This window comes from Callorhinus ursinus, unplaced genomic scaffold (assembly GCF_003265705.2).
Source record: "Callorhinus ursinus isolate GAN/ISIS: 27379988/994484 unplaced genomic scaffold, GSC_fseal_2.0 scaffold4, whole genome shotgun sequence".
Taxonomy (NCBI): domain Eukaryota; kingdom Metazoa; phylum Chordata; class Mammalia; order Carnivora; family Otariidae; genus Callorhinus; species Callorhinus ursinus.
The window spans coordinates 70,219,441-70,243,112 of NW_027397066.1; the positions used below are offsets into that span (position 1 = coordinate 70,219,441).

At 36.3% G+C, this 23,672-nt stretch overlaps 1 protein-coding gene across 17 annotated transcripts in view; it reads left to right on the forward strand.

Moving 5' to 3' along the window:
• PTPN13 (protein tyrosine phosphatase non-receptor type 13) overlaps nucleotides 1–23,672 on the forward strand; it is a 204,381-nt gene that overhangs the window by 122,841 nt on the left and 57,868 nt on the right. For 11 of the 17 annotated variants that reach the window (XM_073891890.1, XM_073891894.1, XM_025887126.2 and 8 more), the window contains 11 exons: nucleotides 175–397; nucleotides 4,427–4,501; nucleotides 4,630–4,804; nucleotides 6,533–6,686; nucleotides 6,946–7,084; nucleotides 8,013–8,165; nucleotides 10,382–10,564; nucleotides 13,963–14,125; nucleotides 18,482–18,899; nucleotides 19,040–19,137; nucleotides 20,708–20,764. In XM_073891890.1, coding sequence (XP_073747991.1) covers nucleotides 175–397; nucleotides 4,427–4,501; nucleotides 4,630–4,804; nucleotides 6,533–6,686; nucleotides 6,946–7,084; nucleotides 8,013–8,165; nucleotides 10,382–10,564; nucleotides 13,963–14,125; nucleotides 18,482–18,899; nucleotides 19,040–19,137; nucleotides 20,708–20,764 — 1,838 coding nt within the window. The remainder of the gene's footprint in view (nucleotides 1–174; nucleotides 398–4,426; nucleotides 4,502–4,629; nucleotides 4,805–6,532; nucleotides 6,687–6,945; nucleotides 7,085–8,012; nucleotides 8,166–10,381; nucleotides 10,565–13,962; nucleotides 14,126–18,481; nucleotides 18,900–19,039; nucleotides 19,138–20,707; nucleotides 20,765–23,672) is intronic. The other 6 variants (XM_073891897.1, XM_025887131.2, XM_073891898.1 and 3 more) reach the window with 2 other exon arrangements.

A 23,672-nucleotide genomic window follows, 5' to 3' on the forward strand; every position in this document is an offset into this window, starting at 1 on the left:
TGGAAATTGGACAGCCTACTATTATCAGTAGTTTAAAAGTAGGATTGAAATGTTACTGCAACGGTTCTTCTCAGAAGACAAAATAAAAATTGTTTAAATTCTTGATCCCTTACTTAACCTGTTTTTCTTTCTTGATTAGGTTAAAATAATTGTTTCCGTCTCGTTTCTACACAGTAGACAATATGAAACACCCCTTGAAGGCAATGTAATTAATCAAGAGATTATGCTAAAACGGCAAGAAGAAGAAATGATGCAGCTGCAAGCCAGAATGGCCCTTAGACAGTCTCGGCTGAGCCTGTATCCAGGAGACACAATCAAAGCCTCTATGCTTGACATCAGCAGGGATCCCTTAAGAGAAATGGCCCTTGAAACAGCCATGACCCAAAGAAAACTGAGGGTAAGTTAATTCTCAGATTACTGCATTTAAACTAGGTCTCACAGGGAAATTTTTTTTTTTTTTTAAGTTTTTACTTAAATTCCAGTTAGTTGAGCACCTGGGTGGCTCAGTCAGTTAAGCATCTGCCTTCAGCTCAGGTCACGATCTTGGGGTCCTGGGATCAAGTTCCGCATAGGGCTCCCTCCTCAGCTGGGAGTCTGCTGCTTCCTCTCCCTCTGCCCCTCCCCACTGCTCATGCTCTCGCTCTCAAATAAATCTCTCAAATAAATAAATAAAATCTTTAAAAAAAAATTCCAGTTAGTTAACTTACACATAGGAACATGTTATGCAAAACACTTTTAAATTCGTAGGTGTCCTGAAATTCCCTATAGATGAAATCGAAATCCCATATTAATTCCACTGGTGTTAAATGTCAGTTGATATTATGTTGGTTGATATTAAACTAAATATTTAGCTGTTTCATTATTTCATTTTTAAAATAACATTAGATGGATTTAGAATAAGATATTCTAAATATACTGTATATTTTTAAAGTATATTTATGATCCTTAAAGTCAACTGGATTTATTCAGTATTGTAGGGGATTATCTCTTAATATTAAGGAATTTATTATCTCTGAAACCAAGAAAATCAGGAATAGAGTTCAGGATTGATTCAGAAACTCAGGAATTATCAAGTACATTCCATCTTTCTGCTCTGCCTTTCTCAGAATGTTGATAGTGATTTACTTTGTAATCAAAAGATGATCACATGAGCTTCAAGCATTGTATCTTTGTATTACAATATTGAAAGACAAAAGAAACAAATCTGCATCCTGTATGGGGGGGGATTTTTTTTAATGTGTTTAGTTAGTTTACTTTTCTTTCAACATATGCCCTATATAAATATATATATATATATATATATATATGTATATATATATATTTTAGGATTTTTATTCATTTGACAGAGAGAGACACAGTGAGAGAGGGAACACAAGCAGGGGGAGTGGGAGAGGGAGAAGCAGGCTTCCCGCGGAGCAGGGAGCCCGATGCGGGGCTCAATCCCAGGACCCTGGGACCATGACCTGACCCGAAGGCAGACGCTTAACGACTGAGCCACCCAGGCACCCTGTCCTATAAATTTTTATAAACATAAGCTCAAAATTAACAGTCTTCTCATGTAAAATATCTTGAACATTTTACACCTTGTATATTATTATTGTTAAGGGCTGTAAGGTACTTCATTATGTGAATTTATCATGTACCATGATTTCTTCAATCAGTTTCCAATTATTGGACATTGAAAATATTTTTTTTCTTTTAAAGTTTTATTTATTTGAGAGAGAGCAGGAGTGGGGGATGGGAGGAGAGAGGGAGAGGAAGAAGCAGACTCCCTGCTGAGCAGGGAGCCTGATGCGGGACTCCAATACGGGCTCAATCCCAGGACCCTGAGATTAGGACCTGAGCCGAAGGCAGATGCGTAACCACCTGAACCACCCAGGCGCCGCTGGACATTGAAAATATTTCTAATTTGTTGTTGCTGTTGCAAGCAATGCTCTGATGAACATCCCTTTAGCTAAATCTTTGCGGGTAGCTTCCTCCAAGTAGAATAGCCAAGTCAAAGGCAAGCGCATTTTAAGACATTTGTTACATATTGTCAAATTGCCCTTCACAATGTTTGTACAAATGTATGCTTCCTGTGTTCATGCCTGATTCACCATATTCTTACCTCCTCTGGTTATTGTCATTCTTTTTTTTATCATCACCAATTTGATAGGTGAGGCAGTATCTTGTTTGTATTGTTCCTATACAAATAATTCTTCAAACATGAAATACATAGTAGTAAAAGTGATAAAATCTAGGATGAATTTTTTTTTTTTAGTTCTGTACTTGTGTATTATCCACATTCTGTTTTGGGTTTTTGTTTTGTTTTGTTTTTTGCTTGTTTCAAAGAATTGTCTCAAAAGCATATTTGTATTACCTAGGGTTGATAGAATTCAAATTTCCCTCACAGTTTTCTAAGGAGAAGAAACAGTACTGGGTGGTAAAAATTGTTTGAACCACAAATTCAAAGACTTGGTTTCTATTGTTAATAATGCTGTTATATGATTTTAGGCACATTTTTAAACCACTTTGTTCTTTATTGTGCTAATTTTTTAAATGTGGAATTGGGTTGTAATTTATAAGATATTGTCAACTTTTAAAATTGTTAGATTCCAATAAAATATGATTAAGCTGAAAGGAAGAAACTCAATAGGCCCTCATCGATTTATCATTATCACCAATATCTTTGTCAAAATTAAGAACTAGGCAAGATATCATACAAAATAATGTGGGCTTCCAGTAATTAAACGCATGTATACACTATAACGAGCACATATATATATATGTATATACACCTTTTTCCTAAATCATAATTTTAGAGAGCTAATGTAGAACATAGCTTATTAGAGATTCATAAATGGTATCCTCTATCTTCACAGTATGCCACTGTTATGCGCCATCTCACTAAAAACCTGTGTTTCCTTTTAGGCAGTCAGTTTCTGGCTATTTCAAAAACAAACATCTCTTCATCAAAGACATACTATATCAGTGACTACAGAATGTGAACTGGTGGTCATTAAAGGACCACGTGTTTTTTCTGAAAAGAGCAGGAAGGGTATGTTTTTAGTGCTGAGGAACAGTGCTAGTATTTGAAGGAACAATTACACCATTTAATTAATGTTCTTTCCCAAAACATAAGTATTTGATTTTTTCTAGGTTACTTTTGGTGCAGAGACATTTTAACTTGTTTATACACTGTAGCTTTAGTTGATCTGTATTAGATTCTGTATTCCCCAAGGCAGACCATTTTCTTTTTTTCTGCTCTATTTCTTTTCTCATTTAAAATGTGTCCTACTGGCTGGTTGAGTATTAACAAACCCTTAAAGTTAATGTTTTACTTAAATGGTATCTGTCACATGTTCCACACTTGGTTAATTGGATAGAATTCCCACATCAAGCAACCAAAGAAGAAACCAACAAAAATAAAACCAGTAAACTTCCTGAGTGCAAACTCATGCATGCACATTACTGCACATGCGCTCATGCGTGCACACATGCACACACACACACACACACACACACACACACACACACACACACACCACCTGCCTTTGGCCTCAAGATTAGCCCTTTCATTTTACTTTTTGCCCATTTGCACATTATCTTTCAGTCTGTTCTGAATCCTGCTCCCACCTGGAATCTAACTTTTTTTAAGTTATTTCCTCAACCAGTTATCACTTTTGGCAGAAACTTCTGGATATACAAGAGGTACAGGCAAAAAGTAGATTAAGAAGCAGTAAATGAAGTGTGTGGACTCCACTTTCCCCAGCTACTGAGTCTCCCCTGTCTCCTGAGATAATGTTTTCTCACTGGGGGTAGCAATAGGGAACAAAGGCTGATATCTGTAATATCCCTGTCAACTATTTAGAAAAAAAACAAGACAGTGAGTGTCACAGAGTTCCAAGCACATGATTATGAATGGATATGTGTATTTTGTAATTACAAAGTAGATGTCCTTTAACTATGATTTATAGAATACGTGAAATATCACTCTCTAAAACAAAATGAGATTGTGTTCAATCACTTCACACCTTAGCAGTACTAAACCAAATCCTTATCATGAGCTTGATAACTCTATATTACTTCAGTAATTAAGGCTACTATTTTTTTTTTGACAGTCTGAGTTTATCTGAAGGCCAAAAAATGCAAAATTTGTAAAACAGTATGAAGCAAGTCTTTACATTTGACATCACTGGTAAAAAATGAAACTGAGGAAGAACTTCTATTTACATTAGGTGTAAGGCATATTCCATTCCTGTCCTTCGTAAAAGCCACCATACTTCTTTATTAAATGTTGCTACATTTGTTTCAGATCACCTAGTTCTATTGTGGTGGCTTTACATGTAATTTATTATTATTATTATTATTATTATTATATTTGCCTTCTAAGGAAAGACCTAGATTAAAAGGTAAAAACTGTTGATTCTACTTATGTAATTCGCAGAATTTCTTTGGCCCTGAGTTTGTGAAGATGACGATTGAGCCATTCATATCTTTGGATTTGCCACGGTCTATCCTTGTAAGTAATAAAACCAACTTGTGTCACTCTTAGAAAATAATTTCAGTAATGACTTTTTAAAAAAAAGTTAAAATTCTTATAATGTTTACTTTAATGGATGTCATTCATTTTCTTTTTTTCAATTGTAGGCCAAGAAAGGAAAGAATGAAGATAACCGAAGAAAAGTAAACATAATGCTTCTGAGTGGGCAGAGACTGGAACTGACTTGTGATACCAAAACTATATGTAAAGATGTGTTTGATATGATTGTGGCCCACATTGGCTTAGTGGAACATCATTTGTTTGCTTTAGCTACCCTCAAAGGTACCAAGATATTTTAAGTTCAGGGTGTAGTATGGAAACTTGGCAACAAGCTTTCATACCTGTTATTGCCCAGCTTGTTTTGGGAAATGTTAACTACATGAACATGTCAGCATTGAGAAGGTAGGAGTTGTGAACTCCCTTCTCCTAACTAGGTTCATTGTGTTTTTGTTTTTGTTTTTTAAGATTTTATGTATTTATTTGTCAGAAAGAGACACAGCGAGAGAAGGAACACAAGCAGGGGGAGTGGGAGAGGGAGAAGCAGGCTTCCCGCTGAGCAGGGAGCCCGATGCTGGGCTCAATTCCAGGACCCTGAGATCATGACCTGAGCCGAAGGCAGGTGCTTAATGACTGAGCCGCCCAGGCGCCCCTAGGTTCATTGTTTTAATAGCTGTGTCTTTTAGCATCTTCTATACCTGACCTTTAAGCTCAGTATACTAAAGTGGATTTTAATTATTATATTTTGGGGACCGTTGTATATGTCAGTTGCCTATATATATACTCTAGAAATTAGTATTCTGCTAATCTGAATTTAAATATATAGCAGGATCCTATCTGAATCTCCACATCAGTTTCTTTAGCCTACTATCTTAAAAGCATAGTGTCTTTTAAATGTTTTCACTTCGTGACTGCAAATACATCATTTTACATATTTTTTAAACTTTACATGCACTGAACTTTGTGGCATTCCCAGTGGCCTCAGAGCAGAGCTTCAGTAGAAATCACTCCTATTTATCAGTTAGAATTTCCATAGCTTCTTATTGTTTTAGAGTTGGGCTTCAATAAATCATTGTATTTATAAATTATTCTTCAATATTTCAAATTCCTATTTACCTCAAAATTTAACTTACCTTAGGCAACAGAGTACCATAAATTGCAGTTGAGGATCAAATTATCTTAAAACCCTACAAGATTAGGATAATGTCCTTTTTCACAAAAGAAATGTTTCCTTCAATTTAGTTTATTGAATTCTTGTTTCTTAAAAACTAATAGTTCACTTTGTAGAGTCATCCAGTAAACATTCAGTTAGTGCCTACTAATGTTCTGTCACTTTACTACTTACAAGTTTAGACTAATCAGGTAATACCATTCACATGAATAATTAATCAGAATTTCTGTTTATAGTATACCTAATTTCTTGAACCTTCTGGATAAGTCAGATTTTATTGAAAACCTTTTATTTGGAAAGAGTCAATAATATTTAGATGGAATTACAAAATGAAAAAAATCAAATGAGTATTTTTTCTCCTAGGTTTCACTTGGAAGCTCAATAATAATAAATAATATTTATTGAATGCTTACCATATGCCACATGCTTTACCAAGTGTTTTATATGGCTTAGGTCATTTGATCCCTACAATAATACAATAAGGCAGGAATTAGCACTATCCTGATTTTACAGACAAGAAAATTGATGTCTAGAAAGGTTAAATAATTTAGTCAGTGTCGCACAGATAGTAAGTGATGTGGTGGGTTTGAATCTAGTTCTGTCTGCCTTTAGAACCCTATCTTAAAAGACTCAGACATATCCTATTGCCCCCAATCTGTAGGCAGTTGCCCTCAGCATTCCCTGCCATACTTAACAATCTTGTTTTATTCTTGTGTGAAACTATTTTGTGCAAGTCTGATTCCCCCCGCCCCGCAAAAAAAAAAAAAAAAAAAAAAACTACTTAGGAATCAGAAGAAAACATTGAAGTATTTTTATCTGAGTGTTTTCTCATTCTGTTTTAGATAATGAATATTTCTTTGTTGATCCTGATTTAAAATTAACCAAAGTGGCCCCAGAGGGATGGAAAGAAGAACCAAAGAAAAAGAGCAAAGCCGCTGTTAATTTTACTTTGTTTTTCCGAATTAAATTTTTCATGGATGATGTTAGTCTAATACAGTGAGTACACAAGTTTCTATTTTTATCTTTTCGGCTTCTGGTCTTTGGACCCTTTAGTTTACTGATACTGAATTATTTGATTCAGTAAATGTCTTCTCTATCATAAAAGAAATATTTCCTTCCACATAGTTTATTAAATTCTTGTGCCTTAAACGATTAATAATAAACCATCTTGGGAACTCAACTTATATGCCAATAATAAAAATCTCTCCAGATTCAAGGTAAAGCCTAGATGTTTAGTGTGCATTTATTTTTCCAGACATACCCTGACCTGTCATCAGTATTATCTTCAACTGCGAAAGGATATCTTGGAGGAGAGGATGCATTGTGATGATGAGACTTCTTTATTGCTGGCATCCTTGGCTCTCCAGGCTGAATACGGAGATTATCAACCAGAGGTAGGATTTATTTATTTTTTTCTCCAGGGCCACTTTCATTATGATATTTTTATCCTCAGCATAATTAAAAACTGAACCTGGATGATGTGTTTGCTATTTAGATCTGGAGTTGTTGTTTTTAAGATGTATTTGAGAGAGAGAATGTGCAGGAGGGGCAGAGGGAGAGCAAGAGAGAATCTCAAGCAGACTCCACGCTGAGCATGGAGCCTGACATGGGGTTCCAGTCCCACAGCCCTGAGATCATGACCTGAGCTGAAACCACGAGTCAGATGCTCAACTAATTGCACCACGCAGGCACCCCAATATCTGGAGATTTTTGAGGCTAGTTTGGTACCTTAGAGTGACCAGATTCCCCACGTACATTGGTATGTAAAGTCATACAGTGTAGCTTTTTCTCTCTCTTTTTCTTTTTTCTGTGTAAAATTTCCTGTTTCACAGTTTCAGGATATCTAGCATTTACCCTTCTTTCTCCCAATTTCTAATTAATAGATACTAGGCACAAGGGTTACCAACCAAATCTGGGTCAAAGGGATCTTCTGCCTTCCACATGGATCCATGCAGTAATGGGCTGAGAACCTAGCAGAGTTCACTGTACAGAAAACAGATGTTTGAGGCCAGTTGTTCCTGAAAAAAGTGGATCTAAGAGGAAGCAAGGGGCAAGAGTCAGTGCCACTTGAGTAGCATCCTTCACAACATTAACCCTAACTGTAGTGACATTTGGCCCTTGTTGTCTTGTCTGTTTAAGCTTGCTAATCAGTTCAGCCATTTTACCTCACCGAGTGAAAGAGAAAGAATGATGCATTTCCTTTAAAACTCATTCCTCAGGGAGCAGTCTAAATAAAAGTGTCTTACCTCTTGGTTGAGGCAAGAACTTTAAGATAGAAGGAAGAGGGCAAACAGAATTGCTTATAAAAACATTCTCTTCTAGGTTCATGGTGTGTCTTATTTTAGACTGGAGCATTATTTGCCTCCCAGAGTGATGGAGAAACTTGATTTATCCTATGTTAAAGAAGAGTTACCAAAATTGCATAATACGTATGTGGGAGCTTCTGAAAAAGAGACAGAGTTAGAATTTTTAAAGGTAAGCATGCAAGATTACAAATGATAAAGTTTATATCTTTTTCAAAGTAAGCAAGAAATGTTGGAGGACATATGTATCTAAAAGCTCAAGTGCCAATAACTGATACTATGCATTATCTCATCTCATTTATTCCTGACTAAAATCCTGGTATTTTAATTATCCTGTGAAAGAGAGGACTAAAGCTCAAAGAGGAAATGTAATATTCCCAAAGTCAATGGCTGGTAGGTGGGGCAAAACTAATTCGAACCCTATATCTGCATGGCTATAAATTCTCTGCCTTTATTCTGCTCTATACTCAAGATACAATATAAATGTATCAAAATACATTGTAAAGAAGCAACAACTGAATTTTTTGATAGAATTATTTTGCTTTGTTTTTTAAAAGGCTTAAAATTCAATTATATCCTTTAAAAACGGTATTTCATGAATGCTGACTAATTCACATAATGGAAGGGGGTCAGAAAAAAATGGCTTTATGGTTCCAGTTCTGCCATCAGCTTTCTTTGAGATCTCAGATAAATAGTCCATTTATGATCGAGAAAGATAGTATTGTGTTAACTTCCAATAAGAATAGAAAGTATAGTATTCTGTTGAGAAGAGAAACTTTCAGAACATTCTCCTGGTTCAACCCCCTAGTATGTAACATTATGCCTTCCATTTGCTCCATATTGAAGAGAGCCAAGGTTCCCAGCCCTACAAGTATCTATGAAGACAAAGACTTGCTAACCCACATTTCCAAAATCAAAAAAGTTTCCTCATGTCCCTTTGCAGTTAATCCCCCACCACTACCACCCCAGCCCTTGGCAACTACTGACCTCCTTTCTATCACCATAGTTTTTTCTTGTCTAGAATTTCATAAAAAGAATTATGCATTATGTAGTTGTAGAAAAGTTACATACATAATTGTAGCACAATTATGTAGAATTATGCATTATGCATTATGTAGAAAAGTTGCTCTTTTCACTTAGAAATAATACTTTTGAGATTCATCCGTGGTATCAGTTTTTTTGGTGGTGGTGGTTTTTTTGTTGTTGGGGGATTTTTTTGGTTGTCGTTGTTGGTTTGTTTTTGGTTTTTGTGGGTTTTTTTGTCATTCTTTTGCTGGGTAGTTTCCCTCTGCACAGATAAACAACCTGTTTATTTCTTCATTAGTTGATGGATATAAAGCTTTTATAAACTTTCAAATACACATTTTGATGTGAGCATATGGTTTTTATTTCTTTTGAGTAATTACCTAACAGTAGGGTTGCTGGGATCTATGGGAAGTGTATGTTTATAAGAAAATGCCAAATTGTTCTAAAGTAGTTGTCCAATTTTACAGTACTACCAATAATGTGTGAGATTTCTAGTTGTTCCACATCCTCAAAATACTTGGTCTGCTCAGTCTTTTTCACTTTAACTACTGAAATAGGTAAGTAGTGGTATATCATTGTGGTGAGGTTAATTTGTATTTCCCTAATTACTATTTATGGTGAGCATCTTTTCATGTGTTTATCTGCCATTCGTGTATCTTCTTTGTTCAAGTGTCTAATAAAATCTTTTGCCCATCTTTGTATCTGGTTATATGTCTCCTTACTGCTGAGAAATACATGCTTTTTATATATGCTGGATACAGTTCCTTTATCAGATATATATTTACCTCCCAGTCTGTAGCCTGCCTTTATATTTTCTTTTCCTTTCCTTTTTTTTTTTTTTTTTTTTTTTTGGAGAGAGGGAGATGGGGGGCAAGAGAGAGAATCTTAAGGAGACTCCCCAATGAGTGCAGAGCCAATACAGGGCTCTATCGTGCAACCCTGAGATCATGACCTGAGCTGAAATCAAGAGTCAGACACTTAACTTACTGAGCCACCCAGGCGCCCCATTGCGTTTATATTTTCTTAACACTGACTTTTGAAGAGCAGAAGTTTCAGTTTACCAATTTTTTATTCTATAGTTCATGTTTTTTATGTCCCACGAAGAAATCTTTGTCAAACCCATACCCATAAAGATTTTCTAAGCTTTATGATTTTAATTCCTATATTTAGATCAATGACCCATTTGGGGTTAATTTTCATATACTGGGTGTAATTGAGGGTCAAGATTTCTTGCCTGTGAATATCCATTTGTTTCAGCACCATTTGTTGAAAAGACTATCCTTTCCATATCAAACTACAGTGGTACACCTTCTATATCTTTGTCACCCTTTACCAAGGTGCATTGCTATTGATGTTCAACAGGTCTGCCAGAGACTGACAGAATATGGAGTTCATTTTCATCGAGTGCACCCTGAGAAAAAGTCACAAACTGGAATATTGCTTGGAGTCTGTTCTAAAGGTGTCCTTGTGTTTGAGGTTCACAATGGAGTTCGCACACTGGTCCTTCGCTTTCCATGGAGGGAAACCAAGAAGATTTCTTTTTCCGTATGTCCATTTAAACTCCTTTTCATAATATTTTAAGATATGTGTTGTCAATTTCAAATGTTACATACTAATTGATTATCCTTAAGTAAACTTTAGACCCTTCTATTTGGTAGGGCTAATACATTTTAATACTTTTTTTTTCATTTTAATACTATTTAACTCTTCTTAGTTGTAGGAAGTATTACTGAGATCTTTATTTGGTTTTAGTTTTCTCAGGAAGTGATTTTTAAAAGAATAATATACATTCCCAGCTGGTTACACACTCAATTGACTTAGTTAAATTACAACCAGGTTGACTTTCTATTAATTCAGAACTTAATTCTGGGATACTTACTTCTCACATGGAGAAACCCCTCTAATATATTTTGAAAAATAATTATTTTAATCCTCGTAAATTTTGTCTAGCTCAATAATGGGCTCCTCACAGCAACTATGTTTGAATTTTAGCAGTCCAGAGATTTATTGGATTTTATGAACTAAAAACTTTTTTTTATTTAAAGATTTTAATTTGTTTATTTGACAGACCGTGAGGGAGGGAACACAAGCAGGGGGAGTAGGAGAGGGAGAAGCAGGCTTCCCGCTGAGCAGGGAGCCCAATGCGGGGCTCGATCCTAGGACCCTAGATCATGACCTGAGCTAAAGACAGACACTTAACGACTGAGCCACCCAGGCGCCCCTAAAAATGTTTTTAATGTCCCAGAACTTTCTGCAGTTTTAAGTTTTAGTGTATATTCCATATGGAGGTAAAGTTTTAGAATATCAAGTTTATGAAAGTTAGTGAGCCATAAAAGCATATTTTGATTTTGGAAGTGGTTAGAGTGTCTGAACATTGAAATGCAATTGAGAAGCCCCAGAGGTGAATAAAAAAATATGTTAAGATATTTATTTGTTTTCCTAATGGTATTCAGAGACTACTGACATCTCTAATTCATATTTGGGCTGAAATATGGTCTCACTTATAAGGATATCAATCTCAAGGTCCCAACTTACCCTGGTTAATTTTCAACCTAGAGACCTTTGAAATCAGTTCTAGACTTGGTTAGTTGGTTGGTTTCCTGTGAAACCCAGAGGTACCACTAAGATTGCCAGATGATAATGTGTTCTCTCAGGAAAGCCCAGACCGCCTCATCTTCCCAAGATTGTCAAGACCAGGAAATCGCCCTAGTATAATTTACCTTCCCCAGTGGAAATGCTAGCAGAGCAAATATCGGTAGGAAACCTTAGATTAATTAAATACAAATCTAATTTAGGCCAATTTAGAAAAGGCAACAAATCAAATTGTCTAGCATTCAGCTCTCTGTTGTTAGCCAAGCCATCACACCAGCCCTGCCATATATAGAACTAGCTTTGATTAGCTCATTTTTAAAGATCTCTAGTAATAGAGAATAGACCACAGTCCCATGCAGACTGTTCTTGTGTTTAACAAAACTTGTTTATCCCGGAGTCCCTTCCCCAACACAGAGCTCCTTTTTTAACCCTCCTTCCCGCCCCTCCCAACTAGCCTCTGGGGAGATTGAAATGTCACCCTCCTTCGCCTTTCTCATCTTTCACAATTGAATTCCCTTGGACACATTTCTTGTCCATTTTATCAGTAAATACTTAGAATCAATTATTCTCATAATTTGTTTCAAACCTGTACAGCTTTACAACTTTGGAGAAAAATATCCTAGGGAATTATTTGACAGTGGTTATGTTTGTTTGGAAAAAAAATTCCCCAACTATTTGAATTGTCACTAGGTATACTACTGATAGTCAAGAGACTAGTTTGGTGCTACTGATTCTTTTAACTCCTCTTTTATACTTGCTGATTTCCTTTTTTAGGAAAGAGAGAACAGGGTCCCAGAGATTTCACTGATAACATATCCAGCTAGAATTTAATAACCTTATTTTGTTTTTATTGCACTGATTGCATATACTTTTTTAAATATTTATTTATTTGAGATAGCATGAGCAAGGGCCAGGGGCAGAGGGAGAGAGAGAAGCAGATACCCTACTGAGCAGGGAGCCCCAGGCAGGGCTCTATCCCAGGATCCTGAGATCATGACCTTAGCTAAAGGCAGATGCTTAACCAACGGAGCCACCTAGGTGCCCCTGATTACATATTTTTAATAGCTGGATTCTATTTATGGCAAGTGGTACTGGTTTTGTATTTGTAGCTGTGATATAAAGTTTAAGTGAATTTATATAAGCAAAGTCAATTTAAAAATTTATAAATTGGGACGCCTGGGTGGCTCAGTTGGTTAAGCAACTGCCTTCAGCTCAGGTCATGATCCCGGGGTCCTAGGATCGAGTCCCACATCGGGCTCCCCCTGCTCTGTGGGGAGCCTGCTTCTCCCTCTGCCTCTGCCTGCCACTCCCTCTGCTTGTGCTCTCTCTCTCTCTCTCAAATAAATAAATAAAATATTTTTTAAAAAAATTTATAAATTAACACGATCAGAAATTATGAAGAAGGCACCTGCATGATTGAAGTTTGAGTAATATTCTGTTATTGTGTCATTTGTGAGCCTCACCAAATTTGACTTCTCTGTGGCTATTCCTGCGTTTGAAAACAAGGGACATTAGTAGATAGAGGGAATAATTTACACAGCAGAAGCAGCCGAGAGCTGGAGTAAAATCTAATTGGACTTAAGCAGTTCTCCAGAGACATTAGTCTTAGATTCCTGGCATGCTGAATGCTAGTTTTTTAAGATGTACGAATCATCTGCAAGCCTCACCAGAGAGGTTGCAACATTTTGGGATGCCCTCTTTACACAAGAGACGTTTATTTTTCAAGAAACATAGAAGAGATAACACTAACCGATGGTTCTCCTGTTTCCCCTGAATTTGAATGCAAGAATCACTCTGTCTCTAAATATTGATGTGTTTTATCTCTCATCCCAGCAGCCATGTTACCTGGTGCTCTCTATTCCCACATTTTCTTTTAACTTTTCACAATTTCCATCTCAGCCTTCAGGCTGCCAAAATTCTTCCTGACAGAATCACAGCTCTTTTAATAAATCAATTTTTGTTGAATTTCATTTTCTTACCCACGAAGAACATATTTTTGTAATGTCTTTTTCAAACAGTTATGGTATTTGTCAACATTGCAGTAAACTCAAAATACCAATAATCTCATTAAAAGAACTTTTTCCCTTGCTGGTAGCTGGTATACTGTCTGATTTAGGCTACAGTATCTGAAAGTGACAAATGATATTAATTTGATTTATTTGCTGAATCTCTTAAAATAACAGGGTTCTGTTTTCTATATTTATTTTAGATGCAGGTCAAGGAACACTCATGCTTAACGAGTGTTAAATGAGAAATAAAAATAATATTTGTACTTATTAATTATTGTTTACAGAATTTAGTTATGTGTTAGGAAAACCTCCTAATTATAGTACCCCTGATTAATATTGTAGAAAAAGAAAATCACATTGCAAAATACATCAGATGGAATAAAACATGCCTTCCAGACAGACAACAGTAAGGTGTGCCAGTACCTGCTACACCTCTGCTCTTCCCAGCATAAGTTCCAGCTGCAGATGAGAGCAAGACAGAGCAACCAGGATGCCCAGGATATCGGTAAGGAGAAACAAATTGTGTCAGATGATCAGGGTACGAGCTTGGTTTTTGCCACAAATTTTAAAAGAATTTCCACATCTAGAATGAAAGTTACAATGTGTACAGATGTTAAATGACTAAGTCAGCTTTATAAAAATGCCACAAATGAAGCCAAGATTTCAGCTTCATGTTCATTTTGAAAACTGCGCCCCAGATCAGTGAGGGAGCACCTGTTGAAATGTCTATTTTTTGCTAATCATGAGGCTAACTGATGTAAATATGGTATTTGGGTCATTGTCTCTACCCGTAGTAAAGTTAACTATTATTTGGGAAGGTAAGACAAACATACATGAAATAATAATATACATCAGAGGGTCCAGGTTTTAATAACAGATTATATCGTACAGACTACATGATCTACAGCAAGAAGAGGGAGATCAGAGGCCAGAATACTCCAATGGTGACCCCTGAACTGGAATTTGAAGGACAAAAGTAACTAAGTAGGTTGAAGATAAATGGAAGGGCTTTCCAGGTGAGGGTGAAAAAAGAAACAAGGCAGGGGGCAAGGGGAGCATGCACCCAGTGATGTGTTACATAGCATAACAGTTTGGGGTGGCAGATTTCCCACCTGTTAGTTTTACTTGAGTGTGTCCCTCTTCAGCGACTGAGATCAGTAACCCCCATACCCAGTATAAATGGTCAGAAGAGTGATTTCAGTTCCTTTTGAAAAGGAACCAGCAGAAGTAACTAATTCAGCTCTGAAAAAAAATATCTCCGTCAGAACTGAAATATTTAAAACTTACTCTGCAAGACCACATGAAGAGATTAAAGTTATACAGAATCTAGTTCTGCATAGTAAATTCTTATAGACTTCTGTGAAATACTCCGAAGAATTAGATTTTTTAATTTAATGGAATAGCACTGATGACCTTGTGTAGCAGAGTCCTATGAATTCTGTATCCAAACTTTCTCACATCCTGAAATATTACAAAAAATGTATTCCCTATAGAATCAGACTGGGGTGATGGCAGCTTATGAATAGATGTTTCTCAGCCTTTCAGAGGCAAGATGGTAGGGGTGTATGCTTATTAAAAATGAAGATTCCAGAAACCTACCTGAAACTTGGTGAATCACCATCTTTGGGTATTGGGTCCCTGGAATCTGCATTTTAACTGGCTTTCTGCAGTAATGATTTTAATGCATGCTAAATTATGGTAACTACTGCTGTAAAGTAATCTCATTATTCCTTTTCTTTACCTACTTTGCTCTGCTAAAAAATTGTATGCTCTTACATATTTTAAAAGTGCAGTGAAATATCAAACTTATTAGAGCTATCAGTATTCGTACTTGGACTAATACTCTAGTCAATAACAAACCAAAATTGAACAATTGAAGGTTGCATCATTACAGACGTAGTATAATGTGCTATTATGAAAAAAATCAGAAGACAAAACTACAAAGCCAGCCTTTCATCCTCAGCATTTCTTATACTGAAGAAAAAATAGTGTAGTAGTTAATTAACAGCATGAACTCTGGAACCAGACTGCCAGGATCCAAACCTTGCTCTATTACTTATAAGCTCTGAAACCTTGGGTAGGCACTTAAACTCTGCCTTAGTTCCCCATCTATAAAGTGATTATCATAATGATAATACCTACATCGTGAGGTTGTTGTGAAGATGAAATGAATGCATACATGTAAGCACCCTAAAGGTACCTGGCACAGAGTAAGTATTGAATAAATATTCGTTATTGTTATCATCACCATCATCAGTATTGTCTTACCACTACTAATAGTAGTATAATGACCCCGTAGGAAAGTAACTGACGTCTAGGAGTCTCATTTTCCTCATCCGTGGAGTGGGAATACCCTATGTATCTCACAGGTTTGCACCAAGGAATACACAGCTGTGTATCCTTGAACTCATATGTGAAAGCACTTTAAGACGGTGTTATCTACAGCTTTTCCCAGATTTTGTTAAACCTTCAAAGGAATTATTTTTTTGCTTAAAATGGCTTAGAAGTAACTACCTGCCTACTTAATTAACTGTATTAGACAAGTGAAAATAACTGGTGTTGTCTGTAGGAGGTTGATGGGCTGACAAATATATGTTACTTCTATAGCATCATAGAATGTTGGTGCTAGAACCCTAGAGGCCTTTTAGTCCCAGATTTTACTGGGTGAGGAAACAGGTTCAGAGCATAGTGTCTCACCTAAACTCAGAGGTCAAATGAGCCTGGAACCCTGATCTTTTCATTTCTATTTGATGAAAAAACTAATTTGCATAGAATGAACTTAAGATTAATAATCATTTATTGAGCACTTACTACTTGTAAGTAGTAAGAGAGATGATGCTGGGTGCTATGGAATAACAGAAATCAATGAAGTCGCTCTCCTCAAAAGAGCATACAGTTAAGTTGATGGTATAAAGAAATATCAAATAGTACAAAGGATTGAACAATTGCACAGAGATTAGGTAGTGTGGATGGCAGATTCTGTGTGGAACTAGCCAACCATTGAATTCAAATCTGAAACACTAGTATTAGGATGTAGGCTCATTCTAAAGTCCTTTCCCATCCTGGCAGTCCATATTGGAGTCCTTTCCAGGTGAAAGGGATAAAGGACAGATCAGATAAATTGATAGTTTATGCTCCCGTCCAGTGAATATATGCACCATTTTAAGTCTTACCCAGGACTAGGCTATGAATGGATTTGACTAGCATAATCTTGGATATTTACAAAGCAGTCTGTCCCTTTTTCTGTCAAAGTGTGGTCTACATTTCCTTAAGGGTGAAGAAACCTGTTGGGTATAAAGGTATATCCTGGTAGTTGAATCTGTGTAAGACCAAGTTTTGCATCTTTGATTACAGTCTGCTCTCAAAGCAAAAGAAAATGGAAATCATGTTATCTGCTCTAATAAAATTATTTTAAGCTAAAGATCATTCTGGGAATTTTTAAACCAATATTTTATTTTTATTCTCGTGTTTTAATTTGGTGTCCACTCCAGTTCAGCAAAAGGACATTGAATTTTCCTGTTGACAATGAAGCATGTTTATTTAAACTCCATTCTGATGCATTTTAAAAATCTCCTGTGTTTTCCTATCTCCTTATGCCTGAGGTGAACTCTTAATTATTAATCTTCCTAGGAATTAGAAGGTAAATGAAACAGAATCTAAAGATCTAAGTCAGCAGCATCATTTGATCTTTTCTTTTTAAAAGGAAGTTTTTGCAGCCATGGTGGTCAAGCTGTATTTCCTTATAGTGTGCAACATAGGGTTGGTACTTCCCAACTTCACCAAACGGGGAGTGCCTTGTAATGTGGATTACCAGTGCATGAACTAAATCATTTGAAATTTTGTGCTCCTGGCCCTTTATTTACATGAAAGGATTTTGATGCTAAAATTCTGTGATACAGTGCTTTTGTTAATAGCCTCAAATGCTCAAATACTACATTGGCTCTCACAAAATAGAATAAGCCAAGCACTTGTCATAGAGTATCTCTAAATTTAGCCTCTAAAAGACTTTGGATGTGTATTTAGGAGTGAAAGGAATTTAAGCATAATGAGAACCCCAGCTCCTTGATCATGTTTATTAACAGAAACCAAAAAAATGAAAGAAGGCAAGTAATACTTGATTTTCCCATGGCTCCTGTGCCTCAGTCCAATCATGAAAAGTCAACCAAGTGGGAAGGTGAGATTGGCATAGTAATGAAATAACAAAAGAAATAATTTTCTGTAAAAGCTTTTGTTTTTTCTCCTCCTCTTTGGTAACAGTTTTAATGAGACATAATTCCCACGCTCTACAGTTCAGCCACTGAAAGTACACAATTCAGTGGTTTTTAGTATATTCACAGAGTTGTACAACCATCACAATCTACCATGAGCTTTAAAAAAAATAACAATACTCAACTTTTTCTCTGGGCAAAATTCTCCTCTGCATAGCTTCTTTTTCATGTCAGCCTGTCTAGGCTCCATCTCTCCCTCTCCCCGTCCCTGGCTTGCAGGGATTTTAGCAGAGACACCACTGGGATTGAAATTTCTATGTCAAATGTTATTTTCTTTTTTAACTGAAACCCGTAATTGGGAATTTAGAGTCAGCAAGCTTGAAGCCCAAACATTATTAGATGCTCAGGATTCATTAGATCAGGTAGGAAATGCTGACCAGGCTGTGGCTGTGAGAAAGCTACAAGGATGGAGAGATGGTTTGAAAACCAAACTCCTTTTTCAGATCCTTGCTTGCCACACTTGGAAAGCTGCTACTCACGTTGGCAATCAAAACAATTAAAAACTGCATGCTGTATTTTATTTATTGAAATAACTCTTCTCATAAAGGTACTGCGGTGTTTCCATCGTGTAAAGCCATCCTATTTCCTTGTAGAGAGAGCTTCGTTTAGGAGCCTGAATCTCCAAGCAGAGTCCGTTAGAGGATTTAATATGGGACGAGCAATCAGCACTGGCAGTCTGGCCAGCAGCACCCTGAACAAACTTGCCGTTCGACCTCTGTCAGTTCAAGCTGAGATTCTGAAGAGGCTCTCCTGCTCAGAGCTGTCGCTTTACCAGCCATTGCAAAACAATGCAAAAGAGAAGAGTGGCAAAGCTTCATGGGAGGAAAAGCCTAGAGGGATGAGTAAATCATACCACGATCTCAGTCAGGCCTCTCTCTACCCTCATCGGAAAAATGTCATTGTTAACATGGAATCCCCACCACAGAGCATTGCGGAGTTGGTAGGAAAACCATTACACCAGATGGCAAGATCTGATACAGAATCTTTGGCAGGATTCACAAAACTTAATAAGTAAGAACATAATTACCCAACTACATATTATTTGTAAATTCTACATTTCATACATTTGTTTTTGTTTTGACGTTTTATTATTTTCACCATATTTTTTTACATTGACACATCCCCCTCCTACCTTCCTTTTCCCTCTTTAGTTCAAAGTCTGTTGCAAGTTTAAATAGAAGTCCTGAAAGGAGGAAACAGGAATCAGACTCCTCATCCTTTGAAGACCCTGGTCAAGCATATGTTATAGGTCAGCATAAACAAGCTTACCTTCTTTCTCCCATACCTCATGCTCATAGTGAAATGAAAGAAATAATGTTAGTGACCAATATATTATTTTTGCTTCTATGTCCTAATTGCCAAAGCTGCTTTTGAATATGAAATTTTAGGCTACTTAAAATGTGCCAAGTCAAATCAAAAACTGATTTAACAGGTGATTCCTTCAAGGCACACTGTTACTTCACTTTCTCTTGGTCACAGTTAAAAACTGTGACAGTCATACTGAGAGAACCCAGACAGTCTGGTACCATGGCTTTGGACAGCCTTCCTTTGGATTTTCTATACAAGCCGGTGGCAGTGGGCTCCACTCATACTGTATTTTTTAAAGAAAGATTTATTTAGGGTACTTTCAGCTTAGCGTGAATGCAGTTATCTCTCAAACCAGATAATTTTTATGAAATGTGCTGTGGTTGATAGGTAGAAATTCTTAGTTGATTAGAGTTTTTTTTTTTTCCAATACTCCCAGCTAGCTGAGGCATATTAAGTATGTAAGTAAAGAAGTTTATAAACACATACTATCTTATGAGATAAATAGTTCAGGTTTCCTGTTGTTTTATGCATCTTAAAAGGGAAATGCACTGGAATCTTACAGAAGAGTAGATATTTAAGCACAGAGGTGTGAACTCAGAATAGGAGACAGCTGGGGAGACAGAAAAGAAACAAGGACACCCTCTTCTGCTGCTGTTTTACTGTAATACTAGTTAACTCTCACTTAGACCAACGCTTGATCATTTAATCCTAATTACACAAAGTTAAAAAATATTTTTTTATCTGTAGTTGGATTGAAGATCTGTCGAGTAAATGAAAAGAGAACTCTATAATTGGTAGATATTTACAGAAAGCAACATTACTTTATTAATGTAGGCTTCCACAGCTTTCAGAGATGATACTAGCATCAATTTAAATTGAATTGGTAAAAGACTTTCAAGAGATAAAAGGCAAGATTTCACTCTATAGGTCACCACCCTATGTGTTGAAAATAGCCTAAGAAGATGCTAGTTCAATCTTTTAGAAAATACTTTTCAAAGAGTATTCATATGTAATGGGATCCCATATAGATTCTAAGCTATTTTCATTAGAAATGCTTTCATCTACATAAAAATCCATAATATACTAGATGAAGAATAGTAAATATTTCATTGAAAAACACAGAATAAAATTCACTCATGAAAGAAAATTTATTTTCCACATTTGTTTTTTGATTAAGATTATTCGTTCTTACTGAATATTAAATTTTCTTTAAACATTTAAACAAATGCTTTTAAAACTCAGTTTCATCATTTCATATTTGACATATCAAAACGTCATTGCCAGAAACAATACATTTGTGTTTAAATTTATTCTGTAAAACAAGCTGATATGCTTAACTTGGACATTAGAAACAGTAAATAAGCCCATTGTGGGAAGACATTTTTCTGGGTGTAAATTAAAAAAAAAAATGTTGCCACCTTAATGTTTTGATTTTTATGAATTTAACAGAAATTACTAATATAGTATCTGATCATTTTATAAACTGTCTAATAATTTAATTTATACCACAGGAATGACTTTGCATAGTTCTGGAAATTCTTCATCCCAAGTACCCTTAAAAGAAAATGGTAGGTTTACAAAATGTTTTTCCCCTCATTTCCATCATATCTTTTCTCTTGTACCTTATGAGATAGTCTTGGACATATTGAAGAGTCTTCAATTCCATGCTAAGGATTTTAGGTCTTACATTGTAGTCAAAGGAGAGTTGTATTTTTCAGCACCATGGTGATATGATGGGACCTGTGATTTAGACTAGATGGTGAACTAGAGAAATGACAAATTATAAATAAGGACACCTGGAAAGCTAAGATAGTTCAGGTGTAAGATAATCTTGATTAAAGAGTTTTAACTTAGGCAGTTATTTTAACTGAGGATGCCTGAGCTGGATCTTGAGATAAAAGGAGGAAATTCAGACAGAATGTTGTGAATATACATTCCAGACCAAGGTCATAGTGTGATCAGGCAGGGATACAAGTGAGAGGGTAACAGATTCAGGGAACTTTCAAGGGTCTCAGTATGGAGACGTGGGGCCAGAGTGATGCTTGAGAACTAAATAAGGACTAGCTCCGAGTCTTACCCTAAATATTATGGAAAGAATTTGAAGGGGTGCCTGGATGGCTCAGTTGGTTGAGCATCCAACTCTTGGTTTCAGCTCAGGTCATGATCTCATGGGTCGTAGGATCAAGCCCACATGGGGCTCCATGCTCAGCAGGGAGACTTTTTGAGATTCTCTCCCTCTACCTTTGCTCCTTCCCACACGCGCATGGGCGCTCTCTCTCTCTTTCAAATCTTCTTTTAAAGAATTTGGGGGTGCTTGCATGGCTTAGTCGGTTAAGCGTCTGCCTTTGGCTCAGATCATGATCCCAGGGTCCTGGGATGGAGCCCTACATTGGGCTCCTCACTCAGCAGAGAGTCTGCTTCTCCCTCTCCTTCTGCCCCTCACCCTGCTCATGTGCTGTCTCTCTCTCTCTCTCTCTCTCAAATAAATAAAATAATTTTAAAAAAAGAATTGAAACATGCAAACAATGAATCGTGGAACACTACACCAAAAACTAATGATGTATTGTATGGTGATTAACATAACATGATAAAATAAAATTTAAAAAAAAGAATTGAAGACTTTGTTTACAGTTTAAAAGGAGTCTAAGAAGTAACAAAGTGTAGGGAGAAATTTTGTGTAGTGACTTGAGTCAGTGGATTCAAATTTTTTCATTTAAATTATAAAATACTTTCATCTACATTATCTTATCTGATCTTTCTAACAACATTCATGGGTAGAAAGAACATTTTATTACTGTGTATATACAACTTTCCTCCAAAAATGTTTCAGTCTTACCCTTAAGTTTAGTTATAATTTCCTGAGAGCCAACGCAAAAATGAAGGTATGAGAGTGGGTTGAACCCTATGAAACTGCAGTTTTTGTAGGTTAAAACTGTCAGACACCAAGTGCTATCTTGTATAACTTTAATTTCCTAATAGAAATACCCACAGCAATTCTTCAAGAGAGGAAAATTTTTCTTGGGTAAAATTGAGTCAAAAAGTAAAAATACACAAAATATCTTAAATACTTAGCAAATGAAGGATTTTTTAATCTAATTTTTTTAATGTATCCTCAAAAAATCTGAGGGGCATACAATGAAGAATAAATCAGTGAGCTTAAACTTGGGCTTAAGTTCCTAACTCTGGGGCGCCTGGGTGGCTCAGTCAGTTACGTGTCTGCCTTCAGCTCAGGTCATGATCCCAGGGTCCTGGGATCGAGCCCCGCATCAGGCTCTCTGCTCAGCAGGGAGCCTGCTTCTCCCTCTCCTTCTGCCTGCTGCTCTACCTACTTGTGCTCTCTCTCTCTCTCTGTCAAACAAATAAAATGTTTAAAAAAATTACTAAGACCATGATATATAGCTTTATGATGACCACATGTCTTGCATGGACTGAATTTAGAATAACTCTGTGCCTAAAATAGCTCAATTTTAACAAGTCCATAATGGTAAAAATTTTGACTAATGGTTATTGAGTGCTTACATGTGCCAGGCACTGTTCTAAGCACTTTATGTTTTACCCCTCATTTAATTCCCACAACAATCCTATGAGTCAGGTGCTAATTTTATTTCCTTTTCACAAATGAGAAACCAAAGCATAGAGAGGTTGAGTTGTGCAGAACATCATGGAACTGATAAGTGCTGGAGCCATGATTTGAACACATGATCTCTGTTTCCAGAGCCTGTATTCTAATCTACTCTTTAGACTGTCCTAGCATAATAATGCCTAATCATTTGTAGGTGTTGTTTCTCCAAGCTAACCTTTTGAAAAAAGCTGGATAATAATCTATTAAAAGATGAGAACCTGAAGTGTGTTTAAACCTAGGTTCTGATGGAAAAGAGTATGAATTTACAGTGGACACCAAATGAGGAACATGTGCAGGGTAGTTGCTCTGTTTAAACCTTCAGAAACCTCATCTTTGGAGGTTAGTGCCCCTTGCTGAGGAAGGTGACCAACTCACCTGCCTGTGGAGATGTACCCCAGTTGGGTTGCAGACAAGTCTGTTTTCTTCGAAATTCTCTTGGAATCTGCCCACGTAGTCCTGATTTAGTGCTTTGTTGAGAATCAAGTCTAAGATTCATACAATAGAACATGGAAAACACATTTTTCCAAATAAGGTAACAGCATCCAAAAATTACTTGCCTGTGAATCAAATATAGGACTTCTTATTCTGATTTTAGTATTCTTCCTTGCTGGTCAGGATTATGAGAAGACAATTAGAACTTACCATCAGTTAATATTGAATTATTCATCATTTAATATAAGAACCAACAAGTAGAATTCAATCTTAACCTTTTGTGACTTTCAGAGACCCTTAAGGAATGTGAAACTTGACAAAGAAGATAAAAGAAAAAAAGGCATGAATCTTCTAATAAAACAGAGATATGGGAAGGTTTACAAAAAAACAAAATAAAGAAAATGTAGAACTGATGCAACAAT